This window comes from Natator depressus, chromosome 2 (assembly GCF_965152275.1).
Source record: "Natator depressus isolate rNatDep1 chromosome 2, rNatDep2.hap1, whole genome shotgun sequence".
Classification (NCBI taxonomy): Eukaryota; Metazoa; Chordata; order Testudines; family Cheloniidae; genus Natator; species Natator depressus.
The window spans coordinates 119,413,804-119,436,955 of NC_134235.1; the positions used below are offsets into that span (position 1 = coordinate 119,413,804).

Genomic DNA, 23,152 nt, shown 5'->3' on the forward strand with positions numbered 1-23,152 from the left:
AGGAATCCTTCATACAAGGATTTTTCCATGTCTGTAATCACTCATCCTTCTCTGAACTGCTCTAGGAGCTAAAATGACTTTCATCAAAAGAGGTATCAAATACAAAAGCAGCAACCTGAGTATGGATATATATGAGAGTTACTTACCCGTAAAACTACACAGTCACACCGTTATTGGGAGATGCACCAATAGAACAATGGAAACCACTAAAAGCAGTGCCCTGTCTTGCCAGACTTTACTCCACATGCTTGGTATCAAAAGGATAGAAGAGGGAGGCAATAAAGGAGATCTGTTCCCCAATTTAGCAGAAAAGCCTCTGAAGTGACTAACATCTTCATCTGCCCTAGAACAGAACCTCTGACATTGGTATTGTGTCTTGTTATAAAGTAACTATCAGACAGATGTATTCCCACCTGAAAAATATCCATTCTGCAACTGACTTTCAGAGACCATACTGGTACCACTGATTCTGGCTGAATTAGTCTGCCAGGATATTGATTCTCCCTATTACGTAGTGTAATATCATTACAGCTATCCTGTGGCTCACTACTCTCAGAGAGCCACTGCCGCCTTGCAGAGTCATCTGGTGTGGATCCCTCCCTATTTGTTAGGCACAGTATTTGACCATTATGATGCTGGCCAATCATTTGTATTGCATTGTGCAGCCAGTCTGGATCAGGGTCATGCATACTCCAACTAAATCCATACCTGCTGGATTCTGAATGGCTAAATCTCTAGGCTTAGCTCTGCACCTGGAAGCAAAAATGAACAGGAGTCTGGCTAGGCTTCTTAGCACTTGAGAGGTTACTAGAAAGCTGAGGAAGGTCTCTTAGAACCCTTCAAAGCTCTCATAGATCTAGAAGTCTCCCAAATGAAAAAGCGTATAACATTCAAAAAGTCTGGAATTGTACGCTGAGCAAGAAGGGTTTTCCAATATGAACTTAAATCTTATTCCCCTTTTAGGGTAGCGAAGCTCCACCAAACACTGATAATTCATATGCACTGGGGTCCATCAAGATGCTCTTTGTATAAAGTTATGTTAACAGGGTAATAGTAACACGAGAAGCTATTTGAGCCAAGCTCTCATTAACACTCTGAATCATTGGGAGAGGTAAAGAAAGATTCTCTAGGGTAGGCACAACCCAAGAATAGCCACTGAGGTGAGGAATGGATCCAAGACCACAGTAGCTAGGATGACAGCACTGTTTTAACCCATTTTACAGGACACAATGGACATACAGCACAAATATCCACTAGTTTACTCATATTTTGTGAGCTCCTCAGAGAAGGGGACTGCATTTGTCTCTACAACACCAAGTAGAAAATTGTAAAAAGTTTGGTATTCTTGGCTTTGCACCAGTAATTAAGTTATTTTCCCAGAATAGTACTAACATGTTTATTAGCACCCATGTAGTCCATGTAGCCATGTCCAGTGTTAGCTCCACTGGGACCATAAAGAAAGCCAGCCTTACAGTTTTAGGACAGCTCAGTTAGAACCAAAAGGGTACGAAGGTTTGTCTCCCATCTCAAACTACCATCTCCTGCCAACCAAGGAACCATATCTTCTAGTCCTGCTTGGGCAAAAGGATGGTCAACATACTTTGGAAAGTAGCAGCTGTGTTAGTCTGTATCCACAAAAAGAAAAGGAGTACTTGTGGCACCTTAGAGACTAACGAATTTGAGCATAAGCTTTCGTGAGCTACAGTTCACTTCATCGTACTTTAAGAATGTAGGTATATGTTTATCATTTAGCTAGTAATAGAGGTATACAAGAAAGAATCTGTGTAAGGGCCTTCGCTCACTGTGACAGTCTGAGGCCCCGTTCTTTGGCCAATGCCTTTGGCTAAGCAGCAGAGAAAGCCATAAGCTGGGAAGCGTATGGTCACATACTTTGGAAAGGAATCTATCACCATACAATGTACATTCCGTTAAACAGAATGTCTAACATGCATCGGTGTTCATTCAATCAGTGCTTTCCTGAAAGCCAAAAGTCTGGCAATATTCTCAAGCTTCTGTCATTAAAGCTCAAGAGACAGAATCATCATCTACTAGTGCCCTATCCCATGAAATTCTAGTGTGATGTACAGTACTCTGCTTGTACGTTGCTTACACTTGAATACATACTTTTAGTAGGAATTCCTGCAGCTCCTGGTGTGTTTTTGTTACACATGTTACAGAAAGGTCAGACCAGGTTACCTGATAGGAAGGGAGAGGAGAAAAGTTACATCATGTTTCTTACCTTGCATTATACCATTTAATTATGTTTAGTACATCTACAGCACTGTCCATTTAAAGATGGTATACAAATTCCCACTGCAATTAAGTATTAATATCCATTTTGGCAAAATATAGTCTCCTTTTGAAAGTGTGGCCCTTACTAACAACTTTGGATCTCCTCTAAAACAGTGGTTCTCAACCAGGTGTCTGGGGGCCCCTTGGGGACTGTGAACAGGTTTCAGGGGTCTTCCAAGCAGGGCCAGCATTAGACTTGCTGGGGCCTAGGGCAGAAAGCCGAAGCCCCACCGCATTGGGCTGAAGCCCAGGGCCCTGAGCCCCGTGACCTGGGGCTGAAGCCAAAGCCTGAGTAACTTAGCTTCACGGGGCCCTGTGGCATGGGGACCCCGTGGCATGGGGGCCCCAGGCGACTGCCTTTCTTATTACCCCCTAACGCTGGCCCTGGCTTTTATATGCAGAAAATCAGTTGCTGTGCCACAGGTGGGCCGTGGAGTTTTTACAGCATGTTGGGGGGGCCTCGGAAAGAAAAAGGTTGAGAACCCCAGGTCTAAAAGACAACTCAGACATTATTTCTGGAGGAACAAGCACCAACAAATCAATCATCTCCAGAGTGTGAGGGAGTGATGGGGGGGGAAGAGAGGAAATCAAGCGGGGCACACAAGATTAGCACACACTTGAAAATTTGGGCCTAAAATCATGCATCTGAGGCTATACAACTAAAATTACTAGAAGCAGTATCAGCTGTCAGTAATTACTGGCTCCCAGTACCAGACACAAGCCCAGTAAAACCACACTGTTTCTTTAGAGAAGAGGATTCCAAGTGAGGCATACAAAGTCTAGTTCCACCACTCCTACTTGGGTAAGTCAAAACCTCTGTTCAGTTACTCTGTCAAATGATATAGTTAGCTCTCTCCTAAAGTTAAGGAGTTTTAATGTTTAAAAAGCCATACAAGATATGGATGTAGGATGCAATAAGTATTGTAAAAGTTTGCATCAAAAAGTGTTATGAAGTTAGACTCCAAATTCTGGTATTGTTTATACATTATATCAGTGCTTCTCCATGCTTTGTTGCACTAGCCCCAATATGTGAACAGCAAAATAAAGGCTCCATATAATTACTTTTAAAGTGAAGAGTAAATTCTATTTCCCTCCTCTGCTAAGTGGCTCAGTTTCCTAGCTTCAGTCTTAACTTTAGAAGATCCTATTACCAGGAAGTGGAGCTGACAGCTCAAAATAAGAGGGTATTTAGCAGTAGCTGAATGGATCTAACCACCACCATTTTCAGTCGAGATTCTGGGGAGCCTTGTAAGCTGCTATGCTTGTGGAGGATGACCATTTCTATAGCCTCATATTTATTGAAGGGTAGAGAAGAACTTACAAGGCAGATCTCTCAAGTGGTTTGGAGCAAAAAGGATAAGAGTTGAATAGAGGAGATCTAGTTGTTTGGGTTCCTAGATGTGCTGGAGAAGGAGCTATTCTCTACTCTAAGAGTACAAAGGGAGTGGAGCTGGAGAATTCACTTAAATGCTTTCCAGCAAGTCTCTGCTCCTTTCCTACTTCATGTAGGATTTCAAGACTGCTATCATGATAATCTGCAGACTGGCTCTCTGAAACACCTTTGAGTTATTCATGTTTATGTCACTAATGGATTATGTGACGGATGGAGATGGTTGTCTAAAGGGTATGTCTATGCTGCAGGTGGGAGCATGCCTCCCAGCCAAGGTGGGCTCACATTAACTTTGCTCAAGCTACTGCGTTAGAAGTAGCAATGGGTGCTGGGGTCAGCAACATGTCTATACACGGACACAAGTCTCCATGGTAATTTTTCAAAAAACTGAATGACTGAATGACATACCCCTCTCTCCCCCACAACGTCCGTCACGAAGTACGTTAATTTTGTCAAGTGTCTGTTGTGCAACATGGTGGTGCCGATCCCTGGTGTAGATATTGTGGCACAGGCAGTGGTTTGGGCCAGATTTCTGAGCTCATATCCAGAGGGGTAGGCAGAGTTGGTCTCTGGTGGCTACTCAAGCTTAACTGCCCATGCCGCAATGTCCAACCTACTATTTTAGCATGCTAACTCAAGTAGAGAGATCACAAGTCTGTCTACTGGGCAGGGAGGCTCGCTCCCAGCTGAAATATAGACATAAACCAAGTTTCTGGTTGTTCTCAAATAGCCACTTTGACGCAGTTAAGATTGCTTCAATGACAAAAGCCTGTGCATCTGCACGGTGTTCTATATTTTGTAGACTAAATTCTAAATTAACATGCTCTACAACAGTGGTCTCCAAAGTGGGGTGCACAAGACAATCGATTGGGGGGCACAGCAGGAGGAGCACCGCCGGAGGGGGGGGAAAAAAGGGTGGAGGGGCGGCCCTGAGTCCTCTGGCCTGTGGAGGAGCACTCTTTGAAGGGGAAAGCACCGCTTCTCTCCAGCTGCTGACTGCGTGGCTGCCCCTGCTCCTCCTGAGTCCTCCCGGCCTGTGCTCTCAGGGCCTTATTCCGAAAGGGGCTTTAGAGCTGCAGGCCAGGGCCCCAGGGCCCCCTTAGCCCAGGGCCCTGAAGCCCCTAAAGCCCCTGCATTCCAGGTGGCCCTGCCTGCCGGGGGTGGGAAGCTCCCAGAATCGTGGCCATGGGGGTGGTGCTGCGCAGCGCAGAGTTACCTGCGCGCCCCCTGCACCAAACAGGAGCTGCCCCAGGTAAGTGCTCTGCACCTCCTGCCTGCCCCAGCCCTGAGCCTCTTCCTGCACCCCCACCCTGAGTGCCATCCCACACCCTAACTCCCTCCCAGACCCTGCATCCTCACCCTGAGCGCCCTCCCACACCCTGTACCCTACCCTGAGTGCCCACTGTATCACAAAGTGTTAAACCAAGATTTTCAAAAATAATAAAGCATATTCAATCACATTGCTCACTAAATTGAGGTTTTTTGTACCGTTAATAAAAAATTTAAAATATTATTTCTTCTCTCATGCTTTTTTAATTTCTATTTTGTGTGTATGTTTTATAATTTACAGAATATATTAGTACAGTAGTACATGTATATAATTTATACATAAATATATATACATATATTGGGGGTGTGTGCTCAAATTTACTGATAGATGTGCACGATCAAAAAAGTTTGGAGACCACTGCTCTACAACATTGTGTTTTCGAGGGACAGAAAACCATAAGTGAATTTTTTTTTTAACTTTAGCTCCAAACATAAAACTTAAAAGTTTTCGCCTGGGAATATTGTTACATTTTCATGTCTACTTCTCAGTGGCCAGTAAGGTTAGACGCCGAACTACCTTGCTTTTATATAGCACTTTATTAGCAGATCTCAAAATGCTTTGCAAAAGATAATCATTATCACATTTTACAGATGGCGAAAATCAATCAAACCCAGGCCTTCCGAGTCCCAATCCAGTGCCTCAGGTACTTGGCCACATTACATAGCATTGACTAGGAACAAACAAACTGTAAGTTGTCCTCATTTAGTCAAAGCAGGACCAGTTTGCAGAATTCATGGATACATAGCACTAATAGTCTAACTTAATGCACTTCAGTATAGAAAGCTTTTCTGAACTAGTAGCAAAGCACTACTCAGTTACGTAATCAACCCCCAACCCCTGGTAACCATTAGATCATTGTCTCTGGATATTCTCATGCTTGTGGGATGCACCAGATAGACCTTCCAGAAAGCAGTGCTGGTCAGGGCCACCCTTTTGTAGTACCAAACATTCAGAATATAGTTATAAAAGGGCCACATGGCCTTGACTGCCTTTCTGACTTCTGTACTACTGGCAGCTGCAGATAAAAACCTCAGGACACCTATTTGGTATTTTTGGTAAGTAATTAAACAGTTTTAGTATTAAATATATTTCTAGTACTGTTTTAGAATTTTCACAAGCATGCAGCTCTCCAGGTCTGGGTTAGACCCAAAAAGGCCAAGATTTTCAGGCATATTATTACTCTGGAGTGATACACACACACGTTTAGAAGAGGCCTAACTGATGCTCAGTATGTTGTGTCTTCACACCTCAGGCCTGGAAGTACAGGAAGCATTTGCACCATATCTTAATGAATGAGGCAGAGAGCATGTGTCTTAGAATAGGTAGACATCACTTTAAAAGAACTAGTGGGGAGAGAAATCTCACTAACATTAGTAATTTAAAAACATTTTTTTATATCCCTAAGCTGTGTTAACTTCATATTAAAAAGATGTACTTTTAAAAGCCAGCTGTTATTTGCTTACTTTGAAGGTGTACTCCAAATGTTTGTCAGCCCTTTTTCTTGATACTCCTTTCAGTGTTATCTTCTCAATGTGAACAGCTGAAAGAAAAAACAGCAATTTGTTGTACTAGGTACAGGTCTAGTTTGAAAACTTATTCATCTGTTATGACAGCATCACCATGTTAGAGAATCATGCACCCTCACTGCCAGTTACTCTTTTTCTGGGGAAAATAGGAGCAGAAACCCACAGCCCTGGTGCTCAAGGAAATAAGTTTCTCTGGTCTGAAAACCACTCTTCAAAACCAGATTCTCAGTACTGACTGCCACCATTGTGTGTATTTCTGTCCAGATGTATTACACAATATTAGAGATATGGGCATGAAGCCTTACACAGCCAATAACAGACCCAGTAATTACTGTCAGTGAAGAGAAAACCTTAAAATAAACATGTTTATAGCAAAAGGTTTCAGTGCAGCCAACTGAAATCAGTCAACTCCTGTGCACTGCAGTCCCATTTTGCAGAAGTTAAGAAATAGGGCCCACTTCACAAAAGGCCACAGTCTGTAATTGAAAGTGACAAGTGAGGTAAAATGTAGAAGACTGATAGAAGTATGACAGCATGACCAAGTCAGTGATCAGAAAAAAGCAGGGGGGGGGAAGAAAGGATGGGGAGACTACAGCAAGAGAGAAGTACTATATTCAGATTGCAGGTTTTGAACTTGTTCACATGCAGAATGAATTACTGAAAAAGAGCTCAAGAGACTGAGACTAATAGTCCCAGCACCCAGACTATTCAGACAGATCCAGTAACAGGCCAGGGCAGTTTCACTGCATTGCATTGGAGAAGGTGGGCTACAGGCTCTATACACCCTCTGAACCCTCCACATAGTCTCCCATACCTGGAAAAAAGGGAGCACCCCTTGCTGATACTTGTTAAGGAGATGTGGTGTTGTAATCTTCAAATATTACTTAAAGCTTGAATTAGTGTTTTTCAGGATGCAACTTGTAAGAAAAATCCTATATGAAAGTTGTTATGAAGTTGAAAGGCTCCTCTTATCTTGTTTCCTCTAAGGCCTGGTCTAGGCTACAATTAGGTCGATGTAAGGCAGTTTACATCAACTTAATTATGTCAGCACACACACTACAGCCTCATCCCACCGATGTAAGTGTCCTACTACACCAACATTGCTCATGCCGGTGTAGTTAGGGCGACAGTGTGTGTGTAGACACTGCGTTACCCAACAGCTGATGTAAGTGTCTTGTCAATTTCACATCTCTATGCTGGGAGGTGAGAAGCCCAGGCAGCAACTGGGCTCCCAGCATGAAGCTGTGCAGAGCTGAGAGCCCTGGCTCTCAGGCTCCCACACTGCCCCCCTCTTCAGTTGGTGGAAGCACTTCTACTGAGGAAGCACACCACTGACAAAAAAGGGAGAATAGTGGAGACATCAGCCACTGCAGTAAGTTGACATAACGTAAGTTATTAGGGCTGTAGTGTGACATGCCCCAAGAATGTATCAAGATAAAGAATTCATTTCCTTACAACCATGGGCTGATCTTGACAGACCTCATCTGTTAAGTAAGGTCACAACATTAGCATTTGTATCAGCGACCCTGAAGAAGGAAAGACATGGATCTTTTGTACATCATGCAGAAAGCAATTGTCTGCAGGAGATTCTCTCCTTATCATTCTGCTCATCTCCCCCCCCCCTTTTTTTTTTTTTAAAGTAGCAAGGTTGTTTTTTCATCACTGAAAAATTAAGATTGAAATAGTTAAAATGTCAGGTAATTCAGAGATAAGGAATCTTAATTAACCTCCTTACATATATTGATTAGAACAGAGTTATTCATTCTTGCCAAATCAGCTGCAATATCACCACCTTACACAACTTGTACAGCTTCTGTTCATACTTACATTTAAATTTAAAAGTTTCAGTAGGTTAGACATCCATTTGTAAATGCCAGTTCTAGACTGAAACAGCCAAATTAGTAACTGAATCTTGGATAAACTGAAACAAGCAACCACACAAACCTGAAATCCTATAATCCCACAACTCCTGAAATACTTAGTTTCTAAACCATAAACAGAGTATCCTTTATAGCTAGGAATTTTAAATGTCACTTCCCAGATTTTTTTTTTTTTAAATTGTGAGTAACTTGTTTTCAAAGTAATGAGAGGAAAAAAATGACCTACCCACCAATAGACATTTAAGTTACCCCAAAAATTAAACAAAAACCTTTGTTTCAGAAGTTAAGACTGCTACACCTGTCACTTTAACCTCAAGAATTTAAGGATAACTGAACAGTTAACCTTGCAAAATCTTCAACTGCCTATGTTAACTAATACATTGGTTTTTAATTATAAAGAAATGTGCACTGCATAACACCTTGAGCCTGGGCCATGGGAGGTTCCATAAGCGGTATTGTTAAATGGGAAATACCAGTTAACATTTGTGTATAAACAAAAATTCTTGGTTCATACTTACAGTCATTTGATAATGCTGTACATGTAGTTAAATCATAAACTTATGGTGAAATGTCATAATAGGGAAAGTGTATGCTGACTAGTATTTGAGGCCGATCCACACTATGTGTGTGCACATTTATGATCATATTAATCTTGAAAATGAAACTTGTATTTTAGGCTATTTAAGACTTGTGTTATAAATATTTATAATATTTGAGGAATAACTATTATGCATTTATTATGTAGACAAAGATATGTAATTTCCTTTACTATTCATTTTCTTGGTTTTCAATGCTCTAGATTTTGTAAGTGCTCTAACTGATATTGTAGTTACCTCTCAGCAGCCTCTAAGTGTTTCTGAAATAAAGACTTAGTTTTGTGAATTCCTATGTTGCTTTTTTATTTATGTTTTTAAACAGACTTTTCTTCCAGAGTCAGTGTTTTTAAGAGCTTAAGTGAGTAGATGGATTGGTCGTCTGTTCAAATTAAGTAACACTGGCTAAGATAATAATGGCTCATACATAGCTCTTACTCATTCTGTTCACAATACATATTCATGCTGAATGTCAACTCAGTATGTATGTGTGCATACTACAGCTTACCATCATTCTGAACACTGTTTTAGCACTTAGCTACAATCAAATTATGTACCAGAACCAAGTCTGGAAGCTAAATCTCTTGTTTTGAGTTATACATATAGGAACACTTTTTTCTTTTTTTTTTTTTTTTTTTTTACAGCTGGCCTGAATACAGAGTTTTGAAGTCATCTATATGAGAAGAACTGGGGTTTACTGGATAAGATATAGGATTGCCACAAGTTTCCAAGTAACTTTTTGCAAGTTATCTGAACTCTATTCAGCAATTCCACCTGGAAGATGCACTACATTGGCACAGAATTCATGTCATCTGCAGATTTCTTTGCTTCCCCACAGAAAAATGACTTCTGAGGGGAAGCAAAAGGGAAGCGCAAGAGTAGTCACTTGCTCTTCCCTGGCAGCCCAGAGCAGCTGGTGGAGACGTAAATCAACGTGGGGGGTGGGGAAGTGGGAGAGAGCTAGGCATTTGTGGGGAGACATCAATTAATGCTGGGGGTGGGACTGGGCAGGCATGCAACTCAGTGAACAGAGACTCTGTGCTTCTGGCTCACTATTGCAGCGCGCCTGGCATGGAGGGGCAGGGCTTTGGGGTGTTTGGAGGTAGGCGTGAGGCAGGCTCTGTCCTCTCAGGCAGAGTATAACATAGCAGCCTGCCTACTTAGTTGGTCCCACTGTTAGCGAATTGTTCTCATTTTTAGTGAGTTCCCCCAGGAGCATAAATCATTTGTAAAAGTTTTAAGGCTCCTTTACATCGCCAGAGAGGTGTAAAGGAGCCTTGTTGTAAAAGACAGTATGACCATATAAATGCTTATGGTGCTTCAGTGATTAGAACGGGTCTAATTTTTTGGACCTAAAAATTTTCCTATCAAAATGTGCTCTATGAACTGTCTACTACTAACCTTTCTGGAAATGGTCGGTAGCCAATATAAATTGTGAGTTTGATTCCCCAGGCCTCACTTGCTCTCCAGTTGCCTAGGATATAATACTGAGCATATGGCTGCATACATTTGTTGACTAAGAAACTAGAAATAAAGGGTCAAACCTAGCTACATTACTATTAGACAAATGGGGTTTGGATATTTCCTCCAATGCCTCACAATCCCATTCTCCATCCATTGTATTGTAGTTTAATTACCAAAATAATTAAAACCAGGGTGATTACATTGTGTTGACAAATAAAATATGGAGAAATTTAAAATATTGTGCACAGAATGTTTAGTGTGTGTTACAGAATTACCCCCGGAGTATCTATATACATACTCCCTAAGCAAAGAGGGTATTATTAATGAGGAATGCAACTGAGTGGCACTTGACTACAATCATTGAAAATTAGACAAACTATTACTCATTTTCTTCAGTATTTCACTACTACACTTTTAAAACTCCAAACTGAAGTGAAGCACTTCTAGACTAGTACATAGTAAAGAAAAGCAGAAGACTCGTTCTCATTTAAGTATTTTGTTAAGATAAAAACATTCCAAAAAAACCCTCATGTAAGCTCCACACCTGATTATAACATTGAGCAGGAGGAGAAAACCAAGAGAGGATACAGCAATGGAGAAAGAAACAGCAATGGGTAGGAGAATCGACATTCAGAGGAAAGATACCTGACTCTTAGTGCCAATGCCAGTGAAGTTAAGCAATACTGGCAGCAGAATGACCGTACCCAATTGGGTGAGGAATCTGGGCGAAGTCAAAACAGAAACAAGTATGATGTTTGTACACCAACACAAGGAGCCTAGAGAGCAAAACAGAGGAACCAGAACTACTGGTGCAGGAAGTGAAATCAAGTATCATAAGGATAAGAAACATGGTGGAATGGTAGTCATGACTAGAGTACAAGTATTGAAGAGTATGTGCTGTTCAGGAAAGATAGATATAAAGGCAAAGGTGAAGGAGTAGCATTGTATATTAATGATGAGGTAGACTGTAAAGAAATTAGAAAATGATGGAATGGATAAGAGTCTGTTTGGGTCAAAATCACTTTGGGGAAGAAAGCTACCAAAGCTTCCACAAGGATAGTACTTGGGTATGAAACAGACTCCTAGGATCCGATTTGTATATAGAGACCTCTAACATTTTTAATGAAATAAATAGTACTGAGAATTGTGTGATTATGGAAGATTAACTTCCCAGATATAGATCGGAGGGCAAGTGCTACTAATAATAGTAGGGCCCAGATTTTCCTGGATGTGATAGTTGACAGATTTTTTTCAAATAGTTTCTGAACCAACAACGGGGAAATACCATTTTAGATTGGTATTGGTGAGTAATGAGGACCTCACAGAAGAATGATTGTAGGGAACAACATTGGTTCAAGTGACCATGAGCTGATTCAGTTTAAACCAAATGGAAAGAAACAAAAATGATGAGCAACTAGGGTCCTTGAGTTAAAAAAGGAAAACTTAAAAGGAATTAGTTAGTGAAGTTGACTGGACTAAAGGCCAAGCAGTGTTGGACCTTGCAAAGGAAATTAAAAACAGTAAAAGGTTCTATAGCCATATATAAGAAGAAAACAATCAAAGAAGTGGGACCACTAAGCACCGAGGATGGGGTAGAGATTAAAAATCTAGGAATGGCCCAACATCAAAACCAAATACTTTGCCTCAGTTTTTAATAAGGCTAATGAAGAGCTTAGGGATAGTGGCGGGGTGGCTACTGAACAAGGATATGGAAGTAGAAATTACCACATCTTAGGTGGAAGTCCAACTCAAACAACTTAATGGGACTGGGAGGGTGCGGGGAGGGGGGAAGAGAAGGCGCACAGATAATCTCCATCCAAGAATATTAAAGGAATTGGCACATGAAATTGCAAGACCAATAGGAAGGGTTTTTAATAAATGTGTAAACAGTGGGGGAGGGTGTCATACCCCATGACTGGAGAACTGTTAATATAGTTCCCATTTTTAAGAAGGGGGGGAGAGGGGGGTGATCTGGAATACTACAGAACTGTTAGTTTGACCTTATGCAAGGTCTTGAAACAAATTTTGAAAGAGAAAGTAAAAGGGCTGTCAAACTATTAAAAAATTGCCATTAAATCACGAGATTAAAAATAGTCATGATTAATAGCAGATTTAATCGCACTGTTAAACAACAGAATACCATTTATTTAAATTTTTGGATGTTTTCTACATTTTCAGATATATTTAAATTACAACAGAATACAAAGTAAACATAACTGCACTCCTACATAAAACAATGTAAAACTTCTTATTTACCTTGCAATGGCAGCTACAAAAGTGCCATGCGAATGCCTGTTCTCATTTTCAGGTGACATTGTAAACAAGAAGCAGGCAGAATTATCTCCCATAAATGTAAACAAACTTGTTTATCTTAGCTGAACAAGTAGGAGACTGAGTGGACTTGTAGGCTCTAAAAAGTTTTACAGTTTTGTTTGAGTGCAGTTATGTAACCACAAACAAAAAAATAATATCTACATTTGTAAGTTATACAAAGCACTAGTGAGACCTGGTCTGGAATACTCTGTGCAATTCTGGCCTCCCATGTTTAAGGAAAAATGAATTCAAACTGGAACAGATGCAGAAAAGGGCCACAAGGATGATCGAAAGAATGGAAAACCTACCTTACGAGAGAAGACTCAAAGAGCTTGACTTATTAGCCAAACTAAAAGACAACTATGAGGAGACAGGACTGCTCTCTAGAAATAGAATATATATATATAGATGAAGGTTTCTTACCATCAGAGGAGTGAAGTTCTGGAACAGGCTTCCAAGGGGAGCAGTGTGGGAAAAAAAACTTAAGTGGCTTCAAGACTGAGCTTGATAAGTTTACGGAGGGGATGGTATGATGGGACCATCTACAATGACATGTATCTGATCTGCAACTTCTAGCAGCAGATATCCCCAACAGCCAGCGACGGTACACTAGACGATAAGGGTCTGAGTTACTGCAGAGAATTATTTCCTAGGTGTCTCTCTGATGGGTCCTGCCCACAGCCTCAGCGTCTGATTGACTGCCATATTTGGGGTCAGGAAAGAATTTTTCCCATGTCAGATTGGCAGAAACCCTGGGGCTTTTCACCTTCCTCTGCAGCATGGGGCGTGGATCACTCGTAGATTTAAACTAGCATAACTGGTGGATTCTCTAATTTTAAGTCTTTAAATCATTATTTGAGGACTTTGGTAACTCAGCCAGAGATTATGGGTCTACTACAGGAGTGGGTGGGTGAGGTTACATGGCCTGCAACGTGTAGGAGGCAAGACTAGATCAGGGGTGGCCAAACTTACTGATCCTCTGAGCTGCATGCAATAATCTTTAGAAGTTCGAGAGCCGGGGTCACCTATTCAGGGCTTCTGCCTAGCAGCAGGGTATTGGGGCTTGGGGCTTCAGCCCCATGTGAGGTGTCTGCCAGTGCTCATAGCTTCAGAAAAAGAGTGGGGCTGAAGCCCTAAGCCCTAGTAGGTTCCTCCTGCAGGTGACCCCCACACCCCACTGGGCAAAAGCCCCTAGACCCACCACTCCACCACATGGCAGAAGCCCCGAGCTCCACCCCAGTCTGGTAGGTGGAGAATGGAAGGGGGGGCCGGAGAGGTGAGGCGTGAACCACAGTTTGGCCACCGCGTACTAGATGATAGTGATGGTCCCTTCTGACCTTAAAGTCTATGAGTCTTAGGTAAGAAGAGTGAATCAAGCAAGCAACACCATAGTCACAACTTTACAATATCGACAGCTTAATTCACAAATGTTTTGCATCACTATAGCAACCACTACTGTGGATAAAGTCAGTTCCTGTTAAGTTTATATTCCTCCTCCCAATAAACCATCTCTGCTTCAGGGGTAAGCCTCTTTCTTGACCCACCTGCAATTAATCTCTATCCATTCTGATATTAGCAGTAGGAAACTAACTACAATTATACAATCCTGTCATTCTGCTCAGACCAGATGGGAGAGTGCTGTGTAGGTGATCCAGAAGCAGCTGCACTTAGGGACCAGTCAATTCCTCATTTAAGTGAAGAGTAAGACATAGGAGTCCCATAACACCAGGTTAAATTTAACATGCAAAGAATATAAAAAAACTTCTAAACAGAATTTTATTTACATACCTTCCCGCTGAGGTCTATGAGAGGCCATCGAAAGTCCATCATGAGGTGGTGTGGTGTGATCCAAACTATTCTCATTACTTGGCATGCAGTCATTATGGGAAAAGTCATTCTATATGGGGGAAGAAAAATAGAGGGGAAGTTCCTTCAAGCAATCTATATTCTCAAAACCCCACCACCACCTGAAATTATGCAGGCCAAATTTTGTCAATCTGAGAGTCTGCTGTTAACAGAAAAACAAAACCAAATAAGCAAGCAATTTATTTTTTCCTACAGGTGCACAGTACACGCTATTGACAAAGAATAAGATTTTAAGAAGTGACTAGTGACAGCGTACCACAATTTTCCAGGTGCTTAACAACACATTTTCAAAAGGACTTTTATTTAAATAAAGTGCTGTCCACCTAGCCTCTGAAAATCAGATTCCTTTAAGATGTCTCAAGTTGGGCACTCAAGATCACTAGCCTTTCTTAGAAAACCTTGGAAAATGTAATCATTACCATAAGTGATAGATTAGCATTAACCATAGCAGCACACTTAAGTAATTTGTTCACTTAATTCTGAACATGCTCTCATATACAATAAACCCCTCACGTACTACTTTGCTATGATTTTGCTATTAAAATATGTATACAGCTTAGTTGCCCAAGTCATCCTAAAACTAGGAGATAAAACACCTGTATGCCTCCAGTAACACAGTAACTAAGGCAAGTGAACTGAACAAAGGGACTATCAAATGTCAAGTATGGCATCTGGAAAGACTGGGCAGTGCGTCCGAGATTGGCCATTTCACTCAAGTTTGAGCATCTGTTGTAATGCACAGCACAAGTCAATATATACACGTTTTGTCTTTTCAATTTGTTCTTGGATAAAAGAAGCTTACTGGAATAGAAATACTTCAGAAAAGCTCTGGAAGGGTCATTCTCACATGAATATACTTTTTTTATATAAAAAGTGTTCTTAACTGTACTAACATTGTTATGCTCCTGGTAAAAGAAATATGTTGACCACTATCAGGGGAAGCTTTTTACAAAATCCTGAGATAGCTCTCTTATATTTTGAGATATTGGAATTGAGGTACCTGGGAATTCAATTCCAGAATACATTTTAAGGGAACCAAAGACGCATTGTGTTGAAGCCCAACATGCTGAACTAATATTAATATTCAGAGTTGCACTCCAATTGCCATTCACACAGGAAAGTCAGAAAAGTCATCGATCAGCTGTAAGTACCTTTGAAATGCTGATTTACGGTTGTCAAAATAAAGACCTCCTAAATGTGTGTTACCACCACTTCAGATAAGCAGAGAGCAAAAGAGTCAAGTTCAAATATTGAGATTTCAATGTACTACAGGCCAGGGAAAATAGGTGTGCAGAATCGTATGAAATGCTTCCTTCAGCCTTCACCTTTGGTCAGAGGCAGACAATGAAATCTCCCACTACAAATGTTTGTATACATAATGCATATAAAACTAAGAGCAAGTTGTTCACCCCCTGCCATGGCCTCTTTATGCATGCAGAAAGGACCACAGTGGTATAAAGGAGTATTAAAAACACTAGATTCATCCAGAAGAGGATTTGCCCAAGACACAAAGTGGTCTGGTAAGGACGCATTCACACACTAACGGGGCATGTCAGGGGTACAGCAAAAGCAAGGTTCCATGCAGTGCTACAGACAGGGACAAGCTGCTGTAACTTAGATAGGCCCCCCATGGCTGTCAGTAATGTCAAGGGCTGTTAAGCAGTCCAGAATCAGAACAGCGCAAAGGTGGGTTAAAGCCACAAAAGGCATCCCTGATCCTGTCTTGCACAGAACCTAAGAGGCACAGAAACTCAGTGTTTATTTAAACCAATGCATCATTGTTGCATTTGGACCGTTTTGGGTGAGCTTCATTAGGCTCTGAGGAACCTCTGTTTTCAAACTTATGACCTCCCTATTAATAGGAAAAAAAACTGTCTTCTGAACATTAAAATGCTTTGCACAGATGCTTAATCATTCAGCTGCAATCCTTATCCCACTCCTCTGATAAACACCCATAATTTCAGCCTGCTGAGGTTTATAATAAATTGTGAACACAATAGGAGTATTTGAACTAATTGGCATTTTAACAGCTTTACTATTTGCAATTTTTCTACAATTAGAAATAAAAATAGTTTGGATAGAGAGAGGCATTTTGAGACAGACCTCTTCCCTACTCCAGTAAAATGGAGGTGGTTTGCCAAATATGCCATGACATTATTGGATACAATGGACAGCCATACATAAACACCAGATCTAACTTTTGATGGAGGTCAAGCTATTTCAACTAAAAGCAGAAAGAGGTAATGTGCTAGAATTTGAATTCCTGATCTCACACTATTCTATCAGATCAGAGAACTGTTAGCTTCCAGATACTAAACTATCAAGTTTTTGTTCACTTTACGGAAGCCCACAAAAGCAAGTTATATTATGGATAGGGCCCTACCAAATTCACAGTCATTTTGATCAATTTCACAGCCAGAGGGTTTTTAAGTTAGTCAATTTCATGTTTTGAGCAGTTTATATCTGAAATTTCAGTGTTGTAACCATGGGGGTTCCAACCCAAAAGGTACCTGGAAGTTAGTCTGATCTCCTCCCACCCAACCCCTCTGCTGCCATGTCCTGTCCCTCCCCACCCCAGCAGGGACTCACAGCTAAGAGCTCTCCAGGAGCAGGGGGAATATCCGACTCACCTCCACAAGTCTCCTCCAGCTGCAGGAACCTCCGAGGCTGGAGCTTCCTGCAGCAGAGGGGAGGCAGGCACTCCAAGGTGGGTCTGATCTCCCCCTGAAAGCTAGAGCAGCTGTGCAGGGGAAGGACAAGTCCTCTCCCTCCCCGTCCCAGACTTACAGCTAGGAGCCCCCTCACTGGAGCGCTCCCAGCAGCAATGGGGAAATCAGATTTCATGGGGAAGAGCTTATTTCACAGTCCTTCACAGCTGTGAAATTGGTAGGGCCAGAACTATGGATGAAGTTGAGCAAGCTATTTGAACTGACAATTTTTACCATGCATTTTGGCAGAAGTGAAAATGCCTTCTTGCTGTCATCCAACTAAAGACCTAGACCCAACTTTCAAAAGATCAATGCAGCTGCCAGAAAATTACTAACTAGGTCCTGTTTAAGCTATAGCCAAATGCCTTGCCAGATACAAAAAGTAGATACAAAAGTTAGCTCGACCGCATGCAGCAGAATGACTCTATATTAACATTTTGGAAGAGCTGCCTAATTTCTTGTTTCCTATAATAAAATAGTCTGTTACTTTAAAACCATGAGCTTGAGTGAAAAAAAGCTATAGCACCATTCATTTTAGAAAGCTGGACTTTCTGCATTTAACAGCATTTTCTAAAATTGACCTAAAAAAACCCAACAGAGTAGGAACTGGCTTTCTGCTTACATGTTAGACCCAAGATATTCACATACTACAATTTGTGACAAAATATACTACAACATATTCCCTTAATACAGTCTAACCTGAGGCATACTTAAGACCTAAATCTGACAGTTAGCTCTCTTCCTCTTAAAGTACAGCTATTTGAAGAATTAGCTTGTATTGTTTTGATTTTTTAATGCTTTAACATCTCTTTAATAGAAAAGAAATGTGGAGCAAGAAGCTTGTTTAAAAAACAATTTCTCAATTCACCTCAGCATAGGAAAGAGCATGGGATTTAAGGATTGGGGAAAGGTAACACAGGAGATAGTGAACTCATAGGTGGTCACCACCACAGCTCTTACCAGAGACCTGAGCTTGTAAAGGATAAGCAGATAGCATAAAGGACTTAAGACCCTGTATACGACTATACTATAGGGGCATACTATAGAAAAACCAGACCCCAAAGGGAGAGGAGATACTCATGTCAGAGTAGAGGTACTCTCCAACTATGCCCTCATTGAAAACACCGGGTCTCTGTCTGAGCCAGTATGAAGGAAACTGAGGCCATGTCTACATTTACCGGGGATCAACTCTGCTGTGATCGATGCAGCAGGGATCGATTTAGCGGGTATAGCGAAGACCCGCTAAATCGACCGCAAAGTGTGCTCTCTGGTCAATTCCAGTACTCCACTGGATCAAGAAGATTAAGGAAAGTCAACGGGAGAGCATCTCTTGTCGATGTAGTGCTATGTAGACACCACAGTAAGTCGACCTAAGCTATGTTGACTCCAGCTACATTATTCACGTAGCTGGAATAGCATAACTAAGGTCGACATACTGCAGTAGTGTAGACAAGGCCTTAGTATATCCGACAATGGTTTAATTATGGGAACTCCACAGCTGCAAGGGTCTGAGATATAGCCAGTCTACCACTGCTCTGTGAAACCTTTTCTGCTGTCCATCAGCAGAGCCCCACACTGTCTACAAAAACTTTTTTAAAACACAAGTATCGTATTAGCTTACTAGTGTTTTGGAAGTAATAAAAGTTTTGTGGAGGGGAAAGGTTACATTGTTCTCATTAGTCTATCTACACTAGTCACTTACCCAGCCTCTTTGTATTCCATTCTTTACCCCTTGTTGAAACAGAGCAACTCAAGCCAGACTACTCACCTTCTTTACTGTCTACTTGTTTTTTTTTAAAATCACCATACCCTCAAAACTACTCTAGTTAAAGCGATTTACTAAGATGTACAGTTTCCCCATGTGTACCACATTCAGTTTAGTACTAACCTACCCCCCTAGAGACACCGTTAGCGCCTTCTTAGAGCCTGAGGACTATTATCCAGAAACGGTGCTCTTTTCCAGAGGCACATGGGTCAGGGTCATGGTGAAAGAGCCATGGTGTTTTGCACTCCAGTATGTAAGAAGCTATACCAGGAAAAAAAAAAACAATCAAAAAAACTAGTTTGCCTGAAATGTAAAGTCAGTAGACTACACAAAAACCATGTAAAAAAAGAGTGTCAATACACACTGATCTTTCTATTCTTCCAATTTAAACCAGTTTCAGAAAGATATACAAGTACCTACGTAGATGCGTCTGGCAGTACACATCAACTGTACGTGCAGTGTACTGGCAACTGGCTTGTTTATTTTTTTACTCTCTCAAAACAAAAACTCCCTTAGATTCTAAGTCAATTAAGCACCAGTATCTTGCTTTCTTATAAATCACTGAAGATTAGCCACGGAAAAGGTGTTGTGTTTTGCTGTAACTTGTTAAGCAAAATAATCTGTAAATAGAAACCATTCATTTATTTGTTTACAAATTGGCTTACAGGAATTTTCTGAAAGTGGTTCCTTAAGCCAGCTAATCATAGCACCTCTCAGAGTACCAGGATTTTCAAGAACTTCTATTTAACTAAACAATCTTAGCTCTAGTACTGTCATTAATCAATCCTCATTAAATATTTGGGAACCTAGACTAAACCCTGCTTACCATATATGCTAGTTATAATTATTTCAGATCACGTCAAGGTGCTGAAATGGTCATTTTAGGTCCTGAAAAAACATTGTCTGAAGAGGAATAGGTCAATATTTGCTAAAATTAATTTGATTAATTTTAATAGCCAATTCACAGCAAAGATTAGTTGAAAGTTCCATTAAATAAACCTTATGTTTTGTTACTCAATTTGATGTATGATAGCGATAGCAACAGATGTTTTTGTAGAATGGTATGTAAAGTATGGCGTTTGTGGTCTATATAGTAAAATTAGATAAAGATGTTTTTGGATAGATTATGAGCATTAATACACATTCAGAGTTGAGATTCCACACAACACTAACTGAATTTTTGCAAGATTTTTTTTTTTTTTTGCGCAATAAAACATTCAAACAAGCCATTATTTGCAGCTTCTTAAATGAATGTGTATCAGGTAACTTTTAGTAGCTGAATAAAACATTCTTTTTTAACTGTGTGAATTACAGCACCTTGAAAACACAACCAACCCATTGTATTAAATGCTGTACACATAAAATACAGTCCTTGCCCCAAAGAGCTTATAGTCTAAACAGGCAAGAAAAAGGAAGTATTATTTCCCTTTTGCAGGTAGGGAACCATGGCAGAGATTAAATGCCCCATGTCACAGTCTGTCGCAGAGCCTGGCCTGAACTCAGATGTCTCAAGTCCCTCTCCCATGCTTCAACCATAAATCCAGCTTGTGTGTTTATTTATCCTCAAGTTTGTTCAACAGCCTCAATACCCTGTGAATCCAGGGAGAAGCAGTTTCAACTGCTCCAACTCTCTGGATCTCCAAAGCAGCACCTCACGAAAGAGGAGAATGATTAAAGGACTAGCTGCCCTGTATCTCTTTGCTCATGGAGACACCATACCTACCTCTTCATCAAACTATAGCTCAAGGTTGTCAATAGGCGGACCACAGGCCAAATCCCAGCCACCAGATACTTTTGGAAAGGACCTTGAAATCTTTGTATTTACTTTTTTTTTCTCTCTCCTTTTTTCCCCCCCTTTTGCTCTAGAGTCTGGACGTTGACTATACCTTGACAAAAAAATTTGGATCTTTACGAAAAAATAATTGACTATCCCTGCTATAGCTACAGGCACGAACTGCAAAGAATAAAAATCAGAGCAAATTCAGCTTGACTGGTTCATTTCCAGACTTTCAAGTCCACAGACTAGGCCTGTGGAATTCAAATGCCATAAGGCTGACAATATTAAGCTTGAATTCTCAGACGACAAACGCATTGCAACGTAATGCGAACGCAATTCCAAAAATAACCCCCATGCCTACTACCTTTATAAGAGGCTGCTGTCAACAAGAACAAGTTTTCAGACAGTTTTTAAAATACAATATGCCAACAAAATGAAAACCTCAACTTTGTAAGGTCTCAGTTGGAAGTAGACCAAAATGCAAGAGAGTTAAACAGGTTTTCTGAGGAGTTGGGAGGAAAAGGGATCAAAGTTGAATTTAATAAAATCTGATTATAATCTTAACTATGAAATTACTACTGTACCCATGTTGTATGTTTATGCTTGCAGTGTTACAGGTTAGCCGACATTACATGCATTTATATTTAGCGAACCACTCTGCCTTTTAACGAAACTTGCATATAAATTCTTTTGTCAATGTTCTGCAGGTTTCATTTTTTCTTTTAAAAAAGAGAGATGGGAAGAGAAACTAAAGTTAGATTAAGTGAAATTGTATGCCCGCATCATCAAAGTACCAGGCTAAATGACCAATTATAGAAGAAATATACTGTTATGACAGGCAGCTGCCAATCCATAGCTCATTTCAGAACAAGAGGGCAGCTTTTCCAGACTACTTGTTTACTGGTGCAAAACAAAAACAAATGAAGTCAATCAATAGAATAGGTGTAAACCCACTGTAGTACTACCTTGAAGTTTTCTATCATGACCAATGGTGGTAATATTTTCAAGATGTTTTTCTAGAGTAATCAGGAGTCTGTAAATGCTTTGTTTTATTGCATTATAAGGGAAAAGACTATTCAGTGGTTAGGGCACTAGTCTAGAACCAAGATCGCCCCAAGTCCAATTACCTGCTCCTGCAGCAACTGTGTGTGGGACTTTGAACAAGTCACTTAGCCTCTGTGCCTCATTTTCTCAGCTGTAAAATGGGGATAACACTTCCCTGTCTCACAAGGGTGTTGTGAGAATAAATACACTGAAGACTGAAGCACTTTGAGATCACTGACAAAAAGCACTAGAAATTTTTTTTTATTAGAAGTGTTTTTGACTGAAGTGCCTTCACTTCTTATACTAATTTATTCAAAACCTGAAATGTCAAGTGTAAGAAAGTTGATGAGCTAGTCTCATCTCAAGCTGTAAATGGTAGTCAAGAAACGTGATGACTGATCTATCCATCTTGTTCTTAAAAACTGGTTGGCACAGTACATATATGTGATAAGTTCTCACTACCATTTGCCCTATTGTTTGCCAGTAAAACTGATTTTATTACAAGATTAACATATAGGAGGTTTTAATAATTTTATTTTTGGCTTCTAATAAGAAGACAGGCTTACAGGAATAATGATGAATATATTTTCTAAATATACCAATTTTTGAAAACTCTGCTCAGTTACTCACCTCAGTTTTATCTATGGCAGTGATTTCTATGGGCTAATTTTGCAGTGCAAAGTTATCCCTTGCTTTCTTCATTGGCAAATGTAAAAAGTGAGGTATAAAGTAAAAGAACCTTCACAGAGAAGAACAGAATGAGCAAAGTACTTTCATTGTACTGCATGTACAGGGTACTTCTCAAAGCAAGACCCTCAGTAATACTGATGTTTGACAAGGACATATACATTTATATTTTGACATGTGATGCTGACAATGTGTTTCTAGTAACAAAACTTTAACTGTTTGAATGTCTACAGTGATTACATAATTGTCTGATCACCCATAATTTCCTGCAATTGTGAAAATATAAAATGATAATCAAAAAATGCTTTCAAGTGTTGATATTATCCCTCAAAACGACAGAAAGATAAAAATTAAATTCTGCCAACCCTAAATACAAGGTTTCATTTCAAAACCTGTTATCTATTAGGACAGCAAAATTTGATTCTTTTTTGGACAGTGGATGTTTTCTATTCTAGTCCTCGGGGGCTGTCCGTGGGTTGTCCCTGTCTGTACTTCTATGCTTAGATATCGTTAGTGA

At 40.4% G+C, this 23,152-nt stretch overlaps 1 protein-coding gene across 2 annotated transcripts in view; it reads right to left on the minus strand.

Annotated features, from left to right (window-relative positions):
- The window catches only part of ZCCHC2 (zinc finger CCHC-type containing 2), a 72,623-nt gene that overhangs the window by 43,992 nt on the left and 5,479 nt on the right, over positions 1 to 23,152 (minus strand). For both annotated transcript variants that reach the window (XM_074944970.1, XM_074944969.1), the window contains exons 2-4: positions 14,577 to 14,685; positions 6,476 to 6,552; positions 2,125 to 2,196 (exon numbers count right to left, since the gene is read on the minus strand). In XM_074944970.1, the coding sequence (XP_074801071.1) occupies positions 2,125 to 2,196; positions 6,476 to 6,552; positions 14,577 to 14,685 (258 nt within the window). The remainder of the gene's footprint in view (positions 1 to 2,124; positions 2,197 to 6,475; positions 6,553 to 14,576; positions 14,686 to 23,152) is intronic.